The sequence below is a fragment of the Microtus pennsylvanicus genome, chromosome 6, assembly GCF_037038515.1.
Source record: "Microtus pennsylvanicus isolate mMicPen1 chromosome 6, mMicPen1.hap1, whole genome shotgun sequence".
In the NCBI taxonomy this organism is placed as follows: Eukaryota; Metazoa; Chordata; class Mammalia; order Rodentia; family Cricetidae; genus Microtus; species Microtus pennsylvanicus.
The window spans coordinates 56,333,549-56,354,022 of record NC_134584.1 but is presented as its reverse complement, the minus strand read 5'-3'; the positions used below and the strand labels follow the sequence as shown (position 1 = coordinate 56,354,022).

The 20,474-nt window shown below is 38.5% G+C and overlaps 1 protein-coding gene across 1 annotated transcript in view; it reads left to right on the top strand.

The window, feature by feature from the left end:
* Positions 1–20,474, top strand: part of Ap3b1 (adaptor related protein complex 3 subunit beta 1) — a 201,235-nt gene that overhangs the window by 48,861 nt on the left and 131,900 nt on the right. Inside the window, exons 4-7 of the mRNA XM_075976295.1 lie at positions 1,520–1,615; positions 2,147–2,307; positions 4,524–4,590; positions 12,582–12,764. Of these exons, the coding sequence (XP_075832410.1) occupies positions 1,520–1,615; positions 2,147–2,307; positions 4,524–4,590; positions 12,582–12,764 (507 nt within the window). The remainder of the gene's footprint in view (positions 1–1,519; positions 1,616–2,146; positions 2,308–4,523; positions 4,591–12,581; positions 12,765–20,474) is intronic.

Genomic DNA, 20,474 nt, shown 5'->3' with positions numbered 1-20,474 from the left:
TTTGATGGGGAAATAAGTTTGGGGCAAATTATTAGCTATACTGAATACTGGGTTAGAAATGTTGGATTTTATTTTTGAGATTTTTGTGGAACTAGTCAGCCATGATGAATACTTAGAGATTATTATATTTTTGTTATTAGTTTCATCTGTAACATTGTTATATGAGTAGATTAATATAAATTTGTTTTTTCTATATTCACTATTTCTGAGGGTATAGAAAGTTTTTACTTGTTTATGATGTTGTGAAGGTGGCTAAGCAGGTTGGATCATAGAATTAACATCTGAGATTACCTCAACAAGATGCTATTAAGAACCAGGTCTCGGGTGCTGAACTTTCCTATAGATGAATGCACAGCCTTGCTTTTCATTTAAGAAATTGAAACTGGAAAACTTAAAAGCACAGCTGTTCATATTCAGTGGGGCTCCTGGCATTATGCTTGGGAAAGCAGATACAGCCAGGCTTCCCAGCACTGCACTCAGCAAAGTGGATATGGTGGGGCTTCCCGCCACTGCACTGGGGAATGTGGATACAGCAGGGCTTCCCAGCACTGCAATCGGGAATGTGGCTAGTTTTAATCCTTTGTTGTTTTAATGGAGGCTTTACCAGGAGCAGAGTTCTTTCCTAGTTTGTTCTGCTTAGACCTTATTTTAGTTTGGAGTGCCACATGGAAAGAAACAGACAATAGGGTATGTTTATGAGGGAACAAACAGCATAGTGAAGGAACTTATAACCACGTTATATCAAGAGGAACTGGGGACTGAGAGAGTAACTTGGCAATAGGGTTCTTGTTATCACCACTACCCCTGCATCCTTCTCGATCACCACCAGATCCTCCTCCACCACTACCTCCTCCACTTCTCCCTCCTCCTCCCACCACCACCTCTACTACCACATCTTCCATCACCACCTCCTTCTCCTCCATGATTACTCCCACCACCTCCTCCACTTCTCCCTCCTCCTCCCACCACCGATGGGGTGAAGGAAGAGCTGTAAACCTCATTAAATTGTCTTTAAAGGTTTTTCCAGAACACTGACCAGTCTCGTCTCTTTGGAATTGTTATTACATTAAATTGGTATTATTCTCACATATTATCCTATTAAGCTGAAACTATCATGTAATATACATTGGAATGTGACTGCTACCATTAAAGGAGTTGGTGCTATTTGATAGATATTGAAATGTAAGCTTCAGTACCAGATGGTGAAGGCCTTTGATTTCCAACTTTTTTTGGCCAGTTGATATTTCATATTATACATTTTTTTCTGAGACATTAAACAAACTTAATGTGAAAGGAAGAGATACATTGACAGAATTTTGCTACAAAAAATACTTGCTTCACAGACTTTTTCGCTTGCTTTCATTATCATACAAAATAGCATCTACTTTTACAGGCTAAGCTGTGACCAGATTCAGTTACTTATTTGAGGAAAATTGAGAATGGGTTTTGGTTTATAAAATATTGAGTTTTGAATTTTCATCCTGGTGGGAGTGAATGACTTTTTTTCCCCTCCAAATAGATCAAGAAGTTGGTGTATGTTTACCTCGTCCGATATGCTGAGGAACAGCAGGACCTGGCGCTCCTATCCATTAGCACTTTCCAGCGAGCTCTGAAGGTAAGTGGGAGCGACAAGGCATCTGCACAGTCAGAGGAGTGTCCTTCAAAGAAGCGGGACAATAATCTGCTACCTGCCTAGCTGTGGCTTGGAGGAGTTAAGGGGCCTCCCAGAGCGCAGACTCAGTGGCCTTGGAAAATGATCTCTGTATACCCACGTGGAATCTTGCCACAGATCATTGTCGTGTATAGGAGGACTGCTTATTGCTGTACCTACTGGTGGTTGAAAGTGTAGCGATAAGACAGTGGGACAGTTTTAGAGAACACATTTAAAGTTGTGATGGGTTTACAATGGAAGATTAAAGTCTAGTGTATGTAGTGGTAGTCAGCTAGAATTGTACCACACTTTAATAAATCACTACAGAAAAGACCCATTCCCTTTCCTTTTCTCGCTGTTTCCTGATAACGATGTCTGTTTTCAAAGGCTCTTCTGCTGTGTGGATTGGCGCTGTAACACCTGCTAACTGTATCATTTAGATGCTCTGGAAAGAATGTACTTGAAAATTTGATGAGTATTTTCACTCTGTTTTAGGACCCAAATCAACTAATCCGTGCAAGTGCCTTGAGAGTTTTGTCAAGTATTAGAGTACCAATTATTGTGCCTATCATGATGCTGGCTATTAAGGAGGCTTCGGCTGACCTGTCACCGTATGTCAGGAAGAATGCAGCCCATGCTATACAGAAGTTGTACAGGTATATGCTTTGTTGATTACAGTAGGCATACGTGGTATTACACAGACTGTTGTGAACTAAAGGCTTGTTTTTCTAAGTAAATGAATTTGGCTGTGTGTGTTTTTTCCCTACAAATAATTGTTGATTTTGTGTTGCTTATAGAGATCCTCTGAGAACTTTTTCTTCTGAGCTTATTACGGCCTCTCTTTACTTCAGGTTTCATAACTTTAATCAGAGTTTGAATTCTCATTTGTATAATGTGTCTTCTATATGCACATGTATGTGTGTGTTGTCAGATAATGGAGGGCTGGGAGATGACTAGTGGGCATGAAGCTCCAGTGCCTGAGTACAGACTCCAGCACCCAAGGTTTACATAGCTTTCTGCAGGTGCCTGTAAATGTAGCCAGCATCGTGCGGCTCCGGAGAGCAGACATAGGAGGTGCTGGGAGCCAGCCTGAGCAGTGGTGAGCAGCGGATGGTTCAGTGAGACACCTTGTCTCAAGGTAGTAAGGCAAAGAACCATTGAAGAAGACACCAGCGTCCTCCCTGGCCTAAGAATATGTATATGCAGGTGCATGCAGCCACACACTCACATACATGGCATGCAGGGGTGGGGGAGGAGAGAAATCCCCTTGTTTACTACAGAGTAGAATTTTATGTGTTTGCTTATAACTCTCTTTATTTCCACCTTTGTTTCTGCTGCTCACTCTGTGGAGTGTGATTCTTGCCCAGAGCTATTTTATTACATACTTTTTTTTGTTTTGAGCCAGGGTCTTGCTATATAGTGTCTAACTTTTTTTTTTTAAACTTTTATGTGTCTGGGTGTTTTGCCTACATATATCTCTGTGCTCCATGTGCATATAGTACCCATGGAGGCCAGAAGAGGGCATTGGATCCCCTGGTACTAGAGTTACAGTTTTGAACAGCTATGTGGGCGCTGAAAATTGAGCTTGGGACCCAGGGTTCTTACCTGCTGAGCCATTTCTCTTCCCCATTCAGTGATTTTAAATTATATGCTATTGACAACTTTAACATCATGATCTCTTTGGAAAAAATACTGTCTAGTACAAGTTATGTATCATAATGTGTTGCTGTTTCCTTTTATCTCTTTGCAAGCTACCACTTTTGTTTCTGGTGGGCTCTCAGTGTTGTGTCAAACAAGTTACATGCATGAAGTCAGCAGAGTGAATAGCATTCATATTTTTAAGGTGGAAATCAACCGCATTTGCCACATGCACGTTATGACACATGGAAACTTCCTTGAACCCCCTTTCATAAATGCACACAATAAAACTTTTTAAAAGAAATGTAAAGTCGCAGTAATGGTTTAAAAGTGCACCTAGTGGCCAGGCAGCAGTTCACTGTCCACTCTCTGTCCCCTGCTGTGAGGGTCCTTAGCACCGCTGCTTCTCGTCTCTGTCAGATGTTTCACATAGTCTGGCCCCGCTTACCCTTGGGCTTAGGTGGCAGCCTCATAATGCCTGTCTGTTAGCAGGCTAAGGTAATTTAGAACACCTCTAAAGGTGCTCTTTGTTTTTGGCAGTTACACAACTATAGTTTAAAAAACCACTTACTGTCTTTTATCTTTCCTCCTTGAGATAAAAAGGGAATTTCCAATCAGATACTTTCAGCTACTTCCTTAGAGTTCTGCAGCTGGCTTTGGAAGTGATTAACACCTGGTTTAGTTAACATGAGCACTTTAGAGGGAAAAGGTAACTCATTGACTAGAAAACCCACTCCATCTTACTAAGATGTCTGTGTCTGGAAACCTCACTGTTCTCTTAGAACACCTCAGCATTCCTCTCTCTCTCTCTCTCTCTCTCTCTCTCTCTCTCTCTCTCTCTCTCTCTCTCTCTCTCTCTCTCTCTCTCTCTCTCTGTGTTTTGTTTTGGTGTTTCGAGACAGGGTTTCTCTGTGGTTTTGGAGCCTGTCCTGGAACTAGCTCTTGTAGACCAGGCTGGTCTCGAACTCACAGAGATCCGCCTGCCTCTGCCTCCCGAGTGCTGGGATTAAAGGCTTGCGCCACCACTGCCCGGCTGGAACTCATTCTATAGATGAGCCTGGCCTCAAACTCAGAGATCCACCTGCCTCTGTCTCTTGTGTGCCGGAATTAAAGGTGTGTGCACTCCCACCCCCGGCCAGCCTCAGCAGTCTCGAAGTGATAAGTGTCATGGAATGTTAGCATGAAGGGCAATAAATGCACGTGACTTATTTATTTATTTCTTTTGACATTTTAGTCTTGATCCAGAGCAGAAGGAAATGTTAATTGAAGTCATCGAGAAGCTTCTGAAAGACAAGAGCACTGTGAGTATTATCTTTTGACGTCGCTGAATTGTGTTTTATTTTACTATGATTTATGGTAGATGTTCACGTCTACAGTATTATAGTTGAGCATATTAACACAGCCCTTTAATTCAAACAGTTGGGACAGAGAGAGAGGCAGGTGATCTTTGTGAGTTTGAAGCCAGGCTGCTGTACACAGTGAGTTCTAAGTTACCTAGGACTAAAGTGTGAGATCCTGTCTCAACAACAACAAAAACCCCAACCCCAAACAAACCAAGTACTAAAGACCTATTGAACAGCAGAGAGAGGATGTTTTGGTATTATAAATGTTCTTTTTTCTTTTGTTCTTGCTATTAGTTTGTTGGCTGCTGATTTTTAAGAGAGGGTCTCATACATGGGCCAGGCCAACCTAGAACTTACTGTGTCTACCAGATTGGCCTCTACTTCATGGCAGTTTGACCATACCTTCTCGGCACTGAGGTTACAGACATGCTCTAGGATGCCCAGCTTCTGCACATTTTCTAAAATATTAAAGCAGTTCTCAAATATTTCTTCCCTAAAAAAATTTTATAGTTGAACAAGCCTCAATTTTTCTTTGTTTCTAATAGTTATTATTCTAACTGAAATACATAGTCTTTTGAGACTGTGTATATCTACATGTATCCCTTTTCCATGCTCAATTTATATATGCATTGGCAGATAACAAGACTTAGGTGTTGACTGAGATTTCTGTCCCTCCTTTTCCTGCAGCCATTCAGTCCCAAAGAAAACACACAGAGGTCTACATTAATTGTAAAGTGGTTGGCCTATTAGCCCAGGCTTCTTATTAACTCTTACATCCTCCATTAACCCATAATTCTTGTCTGTGTTAGCCACATGGCTTGGTACCTTTATCAGTGAGGCATTCTCTGTGTCTAGATGACAACTGAAGACTGAGTCTTTCCTCTTCCCAGAATTCTCCTGTTCTCATCACCTGCCTCTACTTCCTGCCTGGTCACCCCACCTCTACTTCCTGCCTGGTCACCCCACCTATACTTCCTGCCTGCTACTGGCCAGTCAGCATTTTATTAAAATACAAGTGACAAATCTTTACAAAGTACAAATCCATTGTCCCATAGCACTTAGGAATAGAGGTAACCTATGGGGTGTGAATGGGTGGCCGGAGGCATTAAACTGCTGATGTGCCCACTGCTTACAACTCAAACTACTGAGGAAGTGATCATATGTCATGCTAGAGAACATGGGATATTGCCATTCAGTATAGCTCCGTTATTATTTTAATTGTACTTATTTATCTCGTGTGTGTGTGGGCGGCAGTCAGAAGACTACTGCAGATCTGGTTCCCTCTTTCCCTCACGTGGGTTCTGGCTCAGACCTGTGGCCATGATCTTAGTGGTAGGCTTTTCCCACTGAGCCATTTGCAGGCCCATTCTTGCTGTTCCTGTTGAAAAGCGGGGTATTGGAATTTCTCTTCAGTTCTATTAGTGTTTGCTTTGTGTGCTCAGGAGCTCTGATGTTGATACACATTTTATACTTTATCTTATTGTTTATAAGTTGTTTTTATCACAAATGTCTGTTTTATATAGTTAGTCTAATTTATGATTGTTCTCACACTTTCATTTTCCAAACTTTCACATTTAAGTTATATAGTTTTGATTTTTTGAGACAGGGTTTCTCTGTGTATAGCCCTGGCTATCCTGGAACTTGATCTGTAGTCTGGGATGGCCTCCAACTCTGAGATCCACCTGCCTCTGCCTCCCAAGTACTAGGAATAAAGGCATATGCCACCACTGCCCATCTGAATTGTATTTTCCTATCTAGTTGCCTTGTCTAGGTAGCATATATAGATGCCTTTTGACTTTTAATTAAATCTGACCATAACTGCCTTCTGATTGGAATAATTTATTTACTTGTACTTAGTGCTAGGTTAATTGAGTTTTAGCTGCCTTTTGTTTTTCTGTGATTTTTCATTCTCCCTTTCCTGCTTGTTTGCACTAAACGCGTGTTTTAGTAAATACTTCATGTCTCTTAATTTCTTCACTGCTTATCTTGATGTTATCATTATACTGTCAGAGTTATACATGACAGTCATTGGATTCCATTCCTAAGCCATCCAAACTTCTTCAGTACAGAATGTATTAGAAATCTTCATTGTATTTTTCTGTGCATAGTTGATATATAGGAGGGATCAAATAGAGACAAGCTCATTATGTTAACTGAGAAAAATCATGTGTTTTGTCTGCTATTTGACAGGCATGTTGTTTGCTTCAGGGATCCGGATATAAAACCTGTTATCAATATTCAGAGAATTTAATTGTAGTTTTAAATGCACTTTTCTTTTATCAATAGGACATTTGCTAAATACTATGGAGAATTGTGAGATTTAGAAGAAGTTCCCTGAATTTGCATGTAGTTTACCATTATTTCTGCTCCATGAAAAATTTAAAGAAATTTGAAGGTACCTGGGTGTAGTGGCTCACGCCTTTAATACCAACACTAGGGAGGTTGAGACAGGTGAATCTCTGTGGGTTCAAGGTCAGCTTGGCCCACGTCAGTTCTCTGACAGCTGCATCAGGATAGCAAAACAAAACAGGGCAGGCCGGGAAGGGGTTTGGAGGCTATGCTGTGGGAAACTTCCATAAGTTCACACATCTCTCTAGATAGGGTATCTGTTGCTTCCCCCTAGCCTTTTGTTGTGCTCTGTTGTTTCATTGAAACAAGGTCCTTGGTTCCTTGGCCGGCCCCAGACTTGCTCTGTAGATCAGGCTTGGCTTGAACTTGCTGCAACCCCCTTGTCTTGCACTTCTGATCCTCTTCCTCCCCTCTCCCACGTCTGGGATCACACCACAATAGCTAGGCTGGATCTGACTCTCATGGGTCTGAGCTACCGTTTTAGGTATTAGAATCAAATTTGGTTTGTGTTCCATTATGTTTTTGTTGGGTTTATAGCTTCTAATTCATGAAGTTGTTTTGACTTTAAATAGCTATTATATACAAAATCTCCTCCTGTCTCTACAGCACAAGGTGTTAAAACTATTCTGACTGAGAAGAAGATGACTCCAAGGAGTGTAATGGACATCATTTCTTGTAGATTCGAGTGCCCGCTTTTGGTCCTGATCATTTATTTTCAAAATAAGGGAAAACCATTTAATACAAATCTTTAGTAGTATTTAATGGTTAGTTCTTACATTATTTATTATATTATTAGTGATAGTAGTTTGCTATTTGATACTATTGGAGGGAGGGGGTCTTTTTTTCGCCTTAGTCACTGTTCCCAGGGAGACCTATCTGGGGTTTGGGACATTATTTTAACAGCCGGGCTTTCTTTCCCACTTTGGTTTTAGAGACAAGATCTCTTGTTGTTCTGAGCTCACCAAGTACCCCAAGGGATCCTCCTGTCTCTACCTTCCCACCCTGGGATTGCAGACATGTGCCACTGCACATGACTGTTCTTCCCACCCCTGGAATTAGTCATGCACCACAGTGCATGGGTGGGTGTTTATGACAGTTTTGGCAAGTGAATCCAGGCCCCTCTGCTTACAAGGCAAGCATCTGACTGAGTGGACTAAATCTTCAGCCTGATACTACTTCTTCTTCTTTTTTAGGATTTAGATTAAGGGGTTTGAATTCAGCTTTTTCTAGGTACCATTAACTTGTCTAACTAGTATTTAAGTATTAAGTAGTCTTTTAAGAATGTCATTGATTATTTCTCTTTTGTGTGATTATATTCTACTGTGGAAATATTAAAAATATATTCTTATATCTTTACATTATATCTGTCTCTATGTATCTATATAGATATATAAAGATATATCTATTATATCTTATAAACATGCAGTCTATCTATCCATATATTTTATATATTCTTATGTCTACTTTCATTAACTTGTTGTATTGGTTCTGTGTAATACTCATTGAGAGAAGACAGGTACATTCTCCCCATACTTATAATGTTAACATCAACACTAAAAATGAAGAATCATAGACACCCCCCCAAAAAACTTGTCAATAGATGTGTGGGATTTGTTGGGGAGAAGGGTGTTTGTGGGGTAAGAGGACAATGGGGAGTGTTTTCTCAGAGCACAGTATATATGTATGCATTGTGAAAGAATATATTTTTTAAAAATTAATAAAGTATCACAAATTATATAAATTTAAAATTCTTCTAATCAAATGAGCTGATCTAATTATTTTCACATTTTGAGGAATTTATTCACTGGCACAGTATGGGGACCATTATAATTATGGTTTTATGTTTCTGAAAGTTTGGTTTGTGTAAAATGTCAGTATATTTAAACTTATTTAAGCTCTGTTGATTTGGGGAGGTACTGTCTGTTGCTTTTCTTAGCCTAGGGAGGGTTTTTTAAAATTGAGATCTCTAAGGTCTTATAGTGTGTGAGAAGCATATGGCTCAGCAAGACAAGTGTGCAGTTTTTCCCTAAAAAGAAATCACTTTGGATTCAGGCACATGATGATAGTAACAGCCGGTCAAGCCTGGTAGTGTCATTTAGGTAACTATTGTTTGAAGGTGTCTTTGTGTTTATAAAGAGACTTAGAAAGCTTACACGTGCAGTAGGTGGAATTAGAGTGGATTATTTTTCCTGTATTTTTGTCATTCCCATCAGTGGTTACAGTATTTGTTAGTGTAATTTTTGTTATATCTTCCTGGATTTACACCACTTTTATCTGCCTTGTGTGTTTAGCACAATATACTTTACCATAAACCTTTCCAAATGTTCCATTATAAATGCATTCTTAAATCTAGAACACTTGTTTATTTTTTTTGAAATGTAGAAATTCATATTTGTTAAGCATTAAAAACATGGAACCAGATATTTAGAATGCCTCAGAGGCATGGTAGTACTTATTTCTTGTGTTTTTTTGTTTGTTTCAAGTTAATTTCAAAGAAATTGTATTAATGGAGATTAAATTTCTCAGGAAGATAAATTATATTAATGTTTTCTGAAAAGATGAGTTGTTTATGTATTTTTGATGGCTCAAAGTTTTCTTAATTTTAGCTGTAGATTACTTTTGAATGAATAGGTTGATAGTTCATAGCTAAATTGTAGGAGTAAGATAGCATTTTCTAAGTTATTGATTCAATGCTGGTAAAAGCCTCGCTGTTCTGGGGAAAAGAGAAAAGCCCATCCCCGAGTTTGTGCAGATGTTTTATTGTGATAGATCTATTATCCAGCTATTAGAAGATAAATGACTGATCTTTCCTATTTTCCATGCCTCAAGAAAATTGAAATAAGAAGGGGAATATCATTTGGGCTGTATGATTAGAGCAGGTTGGATGGCCATTAATTTAAGGGAAGAAAATCTTGGCAGCATTGGCTAACTTATACCATCTTATCAATCAAACTGTGATGCACTTCTTGTGATGACCCAGCACTCAGATTTTTGTAACGTTAATTAGAATTCATGACAAAATAGATGCAAGGAAACGTTTTGTACCCTTCATAATTTTATAGAAAATTTATTGTTATTAGAGGAACCATTTGCTTAGTGTGATTTTTTTCATTACCAGCTTGTCAACTAGCATAGATAATCTAGAGAAAATATGAACTCCATAGATGGGATGTCACTTTTGTTGATGGCTCATGTAGTTTACCTTGGAGCACAGCTAATGGCTGAAGTTCATAGCAACAGCACAGAAAAACGTGGCAACCAAGGGGAGATAAATGAACCACGTTTATTGCTTTAATATAAAAAATACATAAATGGAAAGCTGTGTTTGGATTTGATGAGCTCATTGCGGTTTTGTTGGCTTGATTTATTCCCACTGTGTGAAGAGCTGCTATTGACACAGTGAGATGGAAATTAACTGTTTGTTTTTTGGAAACCAATATTTTTGGTTTTGAAATCTGATTAGACCATTTTATTTTAATTCTGAATGTTTTATGGATATTGAACATTTAATAGACCTAAATGATCAATTCTTCTGCTGGTGTTTATCAAAATCTCAGATTGTTTAAAACAAACAAACAACACAATGAAGTGATTGGAACGACCAGTGGTATTTTGAGATGATGCTCTTTTCACATCCTTCCTATCTTTAGTGTTTCCTCGAGCTTTATTTGTACCTAAATGATGATTTTCCTTCCTTCCTGGGATTCCTTGGGTGTTTAGGATGTTTTAGTGCCCTACAGTTACATGCTTGCTGTTGTGGCATGATAAATTTAATGTCCTGCAGCAGCTGATTTTCCATCTCATTGTTTGATGTCTAATCACTTGAAATAAAATACTTAATAATTTAAAAATACCTTGATTTTATATAGCATCTAAAAAATGAAAATGAGTTCAGGTTCATAGATTAGTCTAAGAAATACCTCCTTTTTGTAGTTTACTATTATAGCAGTTATTATATATAATGATAGTAATTGTAGATTTGTATATAAAATATATATACATGTTTATAACTCATAAATAGTAATTTATTCCATAGTTGATGTTCTAAATTGGTTAATTTAAGATATTTTTAATTTGTTAATTTTAATCTCATAATCACAGGTTGTAAGTTGCTGCGAATATATTTGAAGAGTAATTGATGCAGTACATATCAAAATGTGGTATTGAAAACATGCATTTAACTTGCTTTCCATATCAATAGCAAATAGGAAACTAGATGTATAATACATTTTTATTTAGCGCACACAAATAATCAATTCTTTGCTTTTTCGACTGAGGTGAATACATGCTGGGACCAGCAGGCACCAGTACATGGGTTGGGCTGGAGTCAATAAATGCGGCTTCACGTTTATACTGATTGGTAATTCAGAAAATCCCCGCAGGACTTGCAACTTGTTTAGCATAATAGCAAGTCTATATTCTGAGCTGTTTTCTTTCAATTGTGTTGTTGGTTGCATATTAATAAAGTAAATGGTAACCAAGTAGAGGGACAAACACTTGAAATATGAATATCATTGTAGCTAATATTTCTCAAAAAGTACCATTTCAATAAGTTATATTTCTATTTAATTGTTTATTTTTAGTCATTGGGGAAATTTTAGATACTAAAAGGAAAATCCCTAGTGTTTAGAAGAATATATTAATTCATTTTTTTCAAAACCGTATTACACTGTTGGCTAACTGTATGTATATATGGTATACATTTAGAAGAATCTGTATATTAAATATTCTGCTTGCCTTGTACCTTTATACTGAAGGAACCTTAGTTTCACCTAAGATTTGTAAGAGCATAACTACTCAGAAGTCTACATTTGTGATTTCATTAATTGGCCTGGGGGAAGCTGCCCCCTTTTGGCAATACGTTATTCTGATTTTTATGCATGATATACTAGCATTTCAGTCACTGTGTTGTATTTGAAAATAAATTATATTGGTAAAACAATGGACTAAAATGTGTGAGATTTGGAGGTGTTTTTGCATTGAACACTTAGTTCTTTGTGTTCTTTCTAATGTAAATGCTGAATCACTGCTATTTTCACTTTAAACTGACAGTGGGATCTTTGTTATGGTCTCGAATCTCTTTCTGAATGTTGCTACAAGTTAAGAAAGCATCTTTACAATTTAAGTTTGGGTGGTGGTGGCACACATCTTTAATCCCAGCACTTGGGAGGGAGAGGCAGACGGATCTCTGTGAGTTTGAGGCCAGCCTGCTCTACAAAGCAGGTTCCAGGACAACCAGAGCTGTTATACAGAGAAACCCTCTCTCCAAAAACCAAACAATAACAACAACAATAAAGCAAACAAACAAAATCCCAAAACTGAATTACTAATATTAAACACATTTACAAGCAATTATTAGAATTTAACCCGATAAAAGTAAAACAACCTGAATTTATCTCTCTTCAGAAGATTTGTTTTCCATACTAATTACAGGTCTTAAGAGTATTATTCAAGAAAATGTTACTTTTTTTTATTACTCGGTTTAAGTGAATGACTAAAGCTTTCACATTGTCCTAACATGACTGTGCTAGTGCAGTACCCCAGTAGGATCTTGGATGGACAGTGTGTATTTCAATGAGTCACTCTTTCTTTCTTCTCAGCTGGTAGCTGGCAGTGTGGTGATGGCTTTTGAAGAAGTGTGCCCGGATAGAATCGATCTGATCCACAGGAATTACCGCAAGCTTTGTAACCTACTGGTAGATGTCGAGGAGTGGGGGCAGGTTGTCATAATCCACATGCTAACTCGATACGCTCGGACACAGTTCGTCAGTCCTTGGAGAGAGGTGAGTGCTGACTGGCCTCCTGCCTATGGTGTGTACTAAGGGAGCAGGCTAACTTTACAGACTGTGCAGCCAGGGAATGAGCAGTGAAGGAACCGAGATCCGTCGTTGTCAGTCGCTTTGACACAGCTGACTCCCAAATAAAGGTGCACTGTGTAATACCTTTCGTGTGATACCTGGTAAAAGGTACCTGTTCAAGGTTCATGTGGCATTTCCAAGTTCAGGGCTTGTTTATTATTTGTAGTTGATTTTACACATTTTAGTCCCATTTCTCTTATGTACCAGTTTGCTAAAGTACGTAATGTGACTCTGTACCATGAGTTCACACCTTGGGTAGCTGATTTCTAGACTTTATACATAAAATACTGTTGAACGTTTACACTTCTTTCCTCCAGTTTTATACTTCTAAAGCATGTCTATGTTCACTTTTACTTAAAGTGTGTGAAATCAGTACTTCAATATTCTCTGAAACTAACTTAGTTTCTTTAGCAGATTAATATTAGACATTTATTATATTCTTTACAAGGAGACTTAGGATTTTTAATTGTATTATATAGTTTGTAATAAAACTCACTGTTTCTTTGCAGAATCATATACAAAATTTTAAGCTTGTGTAAGGACATTCTGAGCGCAAAATTATCTTTTAACATCTTATTTTTGTTTGCTTGCTTGCTTTTTTTTTTTTTTTTTTTTTTTGAGGAAGGTTTTCACTGTATCTTTGGAGCCTGTTCTGGAACTAGCTCTTGTAGACCAGGCTGGCCTCAAACTTACAGAGATCTACCTGCCTCCCGAGTGCTGGGGTTAAAGGTGTGCGCCACCGCTGCTTGGCTTGACATTTTATTTTTAATGCAGTATTTTTTATATTTCTGTGTTTGTGTGCATGTGTGTATACATGCGTGTGCACATCTGCTTATATGTTCGTGTATGTGCATGCATGTTCATGAGTGTGTACATATACATGTGTGTATATGCGGCACATGCATGTGTGTTTTTACAATGTACTTGTATGTTTGCATGTGTATTTGCACAAATGTGTGTGTATGTGTCTTCACAATGTGAGTGTGTGCATGTGTGTGTGTGGGGTCATTGAGTAGATCAGAAGAGGTTGTGGATTCCCTAGAATTAAGTTACAGGTGAGACACCCTGTTTAGGTGCAGGGAACCAGACTCAGCTCCTCTGGAATAGCAGCATCAGGCAATCTTAATCCATAAGCCATCTCTCCAGCCCCAATATTACAAACTTGAAAAGTCAGTTGTGAGTGCTACCCAACTAACTATGCAGTATTTAGAACATCTTGCTTTTTTAAACTAAAAATAATATTAATGTGAGAGAAAAATGTTAGTGAAATTCCATAAATGTGGGAATATTCTCATAATAGATTTTTATAAAACATTTTATAAATTTTTTTACATTGACTTTCTTTTTACTATTAAAGATATTTAAAACATTTTTATGTTTTTATCTCCTTGAATGCTACATGTCTGTTTGGTCTTCTCTTTCTTTCTGATTGCTTTGGGGAACATTGTATATTGAACCTTGGACTTGCACAGGTGGAAAATGAGTCTACCATTTAACTATATCCTCCTAGCCCTTTTTATGCTTGAAGTTTTACATATTTTTTGAGACAAGGTCTCTTTGTGAAGCCCTTTAACTTTATTGTAAGTAAAGTTGTTGCATTTTTACAATACATTTTTAAAAAGCAACTTATGCTATATATGACTCAGATCAACAAAATTTTGCTACTAGTATACATTTCTATCTTATGAAATTAATTTGATTTATTATTGAACAGAGCCCAGTTTGAAAGACTGTTTCACTAAATGAAGCAGCGTGTCATGATGACAATCCCATGGCCACTGGATGCCAGTGTCAGCAGTTGTGTGTCTGCTCAACCAGCCCCTGTCAGGGAGTTGACTGGGCATAAGCAGAGAATTCATGTTGGAGTTTTTAACTGCTGTTTTCTTATTATTCACCCCAGCACTTCTGTACAAATGACCTTCTCTCTTGTTAGCAGATAGAAACTGTAGCTGAGCATACATGAATCTTCTAAAAATCTGTAACTAAGTATTAAAACTAGAGTTTTGTAGTTCGTCTTTCACTCTTGGAGTTTTATTTCATCTTTTTTATATGAAATTAGTAAAACCATATACAAAAGCAAAGATAAGTTAAATTCTATAATTACATGTGTATTTCTGCTGTTGTTACATACTTGAAGAGGAAGGGGCTGATTTTGTGTCTGTGTGTGGGTGTGTTTTGCATGTTACTTCCATGAACATTAGTTCCTGTGAGAAGGTAATCTTATTACCATCTCAACGTACTAGAATTGGACTTTGTTGATTGTTTCTTTGTCACTCATCCATCTGACCATGGCATCATCGTAGACCCTATGATTTCCAGACCGATACAGGGCTTTTGAGATGTGCTGGGCAGAGTGCTGGATGCAGTGTGGGTGGGCAGAGTGTGGGTGGGTGGAGTGTGCTGGATGCAGTGTGGGTGGGCAGAGTGTGGGTGGGCGGAGTGTGCTGGATGCGGTGTGGGTGGGCAGAGTGTGGGTGGGTGGAGTGTGCTGGATGCGGTGTGGGTGGGCAGAGTGTGGGTGGGCGGAGTGTGCTGGATGCGGTGTGGGTGGGCAGAGTGTGGGTGGGTGGAGTGTGCTGGATGCGGTGTGGGTGGGCAGAGTGTGGGTGGGCGGAGTGTGCTGGATGCGGTGTGGGTGGCTGTGCTGTGGGTGGGCGGAGTGTGCTGGATGCGGTGTGGGTGGGTGTGCTGTGGGTGGGCGGAGTGTGCTGGATGCAGTGTGGGTAGGCAGAGTGTGGGTGGGTGGGTGGGTGTGCTGGATGCAGTGTGGGTGGGCAGAGTGTGGGTGGGTGGGTGTGCTGGATGCAATGTGGGTGGGTGTGCTGTGGGCGGGCGCCGTGTGTGATGCACACATGAGCGGAGTGTGGCTGTGGGAGGGCAAGGATGTTGGAACTGAAGGTTTGACAGAAAAGGTGTTTTCTTTCTTGGTGCAGCTTGCTTTGATTTCCTTTGAGACATAATGCTCTGCCTTAAAGGAAATAAGGTAAGGAAATCATTTAGACAGAGTTGTAAATTTCCGTTAGTTTAAATGATAGTCTTTATTTTTTTTTAAGTTACAGAAGTACTTTTAGTGTAGTGTAAAATATAAAAATAAAGTTTTTAAGCCGGGTGATGGTGGCACGCGCCTTTAATCCCAGCACTCGGGAGGCAGAGGCAGGCGGATCTCTGTGAGTTCGAGGCCAGCCTGGTCTACAAGAGCTAGTTCCAGGACAGGAACCAAAAGCTATAGAGAAACCCTGTCTCGAAAATCAAAAAAAAAAAAAAAATAATGTTTTTGGTTTTTTTCATATTAACCTCTTGTTGACCCTTGAGAGGCAACAGTTGGTGGCTATTTAATTTCAGTAATGCTAGGAGTTACAATTTTACTATGGATAAAAATCTAACTTTACTTATTAATGTAAGATGTTGTCAGTTTACCTCGATCCATGGAAAAATGACTCTTAAGTTCCAGTTGCACGTCTTGTTTAGCCCAGCATGCCAGAATATTAGGGTTGCAACTTGTGTTTTCTTAATAGTTTGCAAATAACCTTTGGGAGAAAAAATGTAGTCAGTTCTTGCTGTAGTAGCAGTCATGTGCGGCTCTGCAAAACTGCTCTTTGAATGTGTCAAGACTTGAGTCATGTCCATACCGCACTCCTTTCTCTAAACTGCGTGCATCTATCTTGGTGCTGACTGCTGCAGATACATTGAGTGAGAAGCTCAGGAATTTGTGCTTCTGTAGGATTTTGATTTAGTTTAAAAGTTGCTAGACTGCCGGGCAGTGGTGGCGCACGCCTTCTTTAATCCCAGCACTCGGGAGGCAGAGGCAGGCGGATCTCTGGGAGTTCGAGACCAGCCTGGTCTACAAAGGGAGTTCCAGGACAGGCTCCAAAGCTACAGAGAAACCCTGTCTCGAAAAACCAAAAAAAAAAAAAAAGGTGCTAGACTAATGGCTCAGTGGCTAAGTGGTTAAGAGGATCCATTTCTAGCGTGTTTGATGGCTCATAACTGCCCAGAATTCCAGCTCCAAGTTCAGTCACCTGTACTCATGTGCCTTTAGCCACACGCAGACATGTACCCACACACATAATTAAAATGAAAGTGCGTTGTAAAACATACACTCATAAAGACAATTTAGTCACTGTTGAAACTGAGACATTTGCAGCTCTGTATCTGCTTTCCATTTCAGAAACTGTTTTAAATGCTTTATTCATTCATTCATTCATTCATTCATTCATTCATTCATTCATTCATGGTTTTCCGAGACAGGGTTTCTCTGTAGCTTTGCAGCCTGTCCTGGAACTAGCTCTGTAGACCAGACTGGCCTCGAACTCACAGAGATCCGCCTGCCTCTGCCTCCTGAGTGCTGGGATTAAAGGCATGTGCCACCACCACCCAGTGTTTTAAATGTTTTTATAGTTAGTTTTTATTTTTTTTTATAATAACTAAGGTTATAATAGCGTAGAGTAACATAGTAGAGTACTACTTCAAATGCGTACTGAGTAGTGACTGGCCTTCTTGGAATCGTGGAGAAAGAATGCTTTGTTTGAGTACCTCATTCACTTTCATCCATAGGCTGTAATCACGCCCATAAATGCTGTGCAAATACAACTGTTCCATAAATCAAGGGCATTTTAGTTTTAAGAAAAAAGTGTCACCAAATTAACATATCAACTTAGAAGTTATATCAGAGATTTTGGTTTCCCTTTCGTATTAAGAGACAATGTGAAGAATAGTACTCTAATCATTTGCTGTACTTTCTTGTGTAATGACAAGGTTTCTGTGGGTGTGGTGTCCTACCACCGCAAGAGATAGTAACTAAGCAGAAGTTGGCATTAGGGAGTAGACAGACCCTGACCAAACTTAGAGAAGAAAGTTTATTTTGGGCTAATGGTTTCCCAAGATTAGACTCCATGCCTGTCATAGCAGGGGGCATGGCAACAGGCAGGCTTGGTGCTGGAACGGTAACTGAGAGTTTACAATTGAGACAGGCACGAGACAGTGAATGGCATGGGCTTTTTGTAACCCCAGAGCCCACCCCCATTGACACACCTCCTCCTAATCTTTCCCAAATGGTGCCACCAACTGGGGACCAAGATTTCAAACATATGGGCCATTCTCATTCAAACCACTATTTTGGCAGTCAGAATTTTCATATCTACTTACAGATAAAAATATTGAGGCACACAGGTTTTAGCAGTTCAGCTAAGCATGCTGTTTAGAAAAGGTAAATCTAGAAACAGTTATGCGATATTCAGGACTGTCATTCTTTCCTTTATATTACATTACCTATTGACTTGAATGTGGCTTGAGTTTCCTGTTTGTTTTTTCCTGTCAAAACTAACCTCAGAGACCCTACTCTCTGGTGCTCGATTTGATGATATCTGTAATTAAATATGCTTTCCAAAGGAAAAAAATACTGTTTTCCTTTAACTGTAATGTGTGCATACACATGGTGGATGTGTAGGCCAGAAAAACTACTGTTCAACACCACCTGTTTCACTGAGATCCGATCTCTCGCTGCACCTGGAGAGAGGCTGGCACCCAGTGAGCACAGAAGGCTTTTCACGTGGGTGTGGAGGATTCAGACTCAGGCCTTCATATTTGTACAAGTGCTGTTACCTACAGAGCTATTTCCAAAGCCCTCTGATTATGTTAATATTCTTGAAGGGTAGTAAAATGTTAGCTTTTAGGAATTGAAAATTATTAGAAATAGTGTTTGAGATGAGCTGATGGGCATACTTTTGTCAGTCAGTTTTTAAATGAACACATCATATACAGATAAGCTTCCTCGGGGCAGAAGAGATTTTTAATTTAGTTTATTTGCATCATTATAGATCAGTATTTAGGCTGTTTATATGTAAATGTACGATTTGAGGAACAATTAAGTGTTGACAAAGTAGATTGCAGTCATATCAATTGCAGTGCATTTTCCATAATTTTTCTAACTGACATCTTTGATGATAAATAGTGGATGCCAAGTCAAAGCCGATTATACAGTGTACTAGGAATTCATGGGGCTGTCAGAGAGAAGACCGATTGACTTTAAATTTACATATTAATGAGAAGATTTGTTAAGAGAGTGCTTGACTATAGAAAATAACAGCATATTTATAGGGCACGACATTTTATAAATAAAGCTGATGCAGGAAAATGGAAATTAAACCTTTTAGGTTAATAAATTCAAGAGACTACTAAAATGCATATTTGCATTTTTATTTTCTTAAATTTACCTTACTCTTTTGCAGTCTGTGTTGGCTGGTTTTCTATTCTAGGTCAAGTTTGTATAATTTTCAAGGATATGACATTATTTAAGTATTTTCTTTGTCATTGAAGCCTGTTATGGAAGAGCATGTAAATCTCTTACATAAAATTGCATTTATAAAAATAATGGATTTGAAAATAAATTTATTTATTTTGAAAATAAATATAAAACAAAATGAATGTTTAAGAGTGATTTAATACTCTAGTTTCTCTTCAGATCAAACAAATCTTCTTTTACGAGTTATTTAAAAATAAAGTGAAATAAAAGCACAAGCAAACAAAAAACCAAGGAAGCTAAGCCCTGTTCTCACATTACCTGTAAGCTGATACTGAATAAAACTGTTTGGTCCAGACAGGAATTCTTTCCATTTATAGATCCAGTTCTACTAAAATTGCTAGGAGATGGGAGATTTAGCAATTATCAAAACTGTTTACTTCGGTAATTTGAAACTTAAAAGTAAATATTCACCATAACCGTTTAGAATATGAAGCCAGGGATGAAGTTCTTGCAACATTTATCTCTATCATTTGGATAGTTGGGAGTGATTAATTTACTTTTGTCTTTCTCTGTATTTCTGTATTTGAACTTATAGATCCTTGCATAGGCCTAAGGTTGGAGTTTTCCTTAAGCATTTTTAGTACGTATATTTTACCAAAGGTTGTTAGAAAAAAAACCCATCAAAATACATGCTATATACATAAACATAGCTTGTATACATGTTGCATATGTGTGGTTCTTTTCAACAGGTTAAAAAAAACAAATTTTGTAATTTTTTTCTTTCCAGTGAACTATTAGTAGATTTTATTAATTTTTAATTCTGTAGAATTATTAAAAATAAAATGCTGAGGATTTATTGTAGAATAGGGTTTTTTTTCAATAAAAATGAAAGAAGTTTGTGTGTCAGCAGACAACTGACACGGGCTTCATACACAGTTTCTTGGGGACCTGTGAACCTGGGGCTGATAGTGAAGCCAGGGCTCTCCTCCCCTGGTTATGAAACATGCAGCCTGAGGATCTCCCAGTCTTTGGTTCATTGCTTGTTCTGATTGAATGACCCTTATAAGGGTCCTTTTCAAGTGTTTTTAATTTTATTCAAGTAATATGTACTTGTCTTTAAACATCTTTTATTTAATATTTGACAGTTGTTGATAACCAGCTCCAGCTCTCTGCTCCCTGTACTATTTAAATTTAATACTATTGCAAGGCTTATGAGACATAGTTTTCTGTTGTTTTCTTCGCCATGCCTGAGTTCCTTCATGTTCTTTGTGTGTGATTCTGTGGTTGTAATTAAGTATTTTGTTTCGTTTTGTTTGAGACGTGGTTTCTCTGCGTAACCCCAGTTGTCCCAAAACTTGCTGTGCACACCCTGCTGGCCTTGAACTCAGAGACAT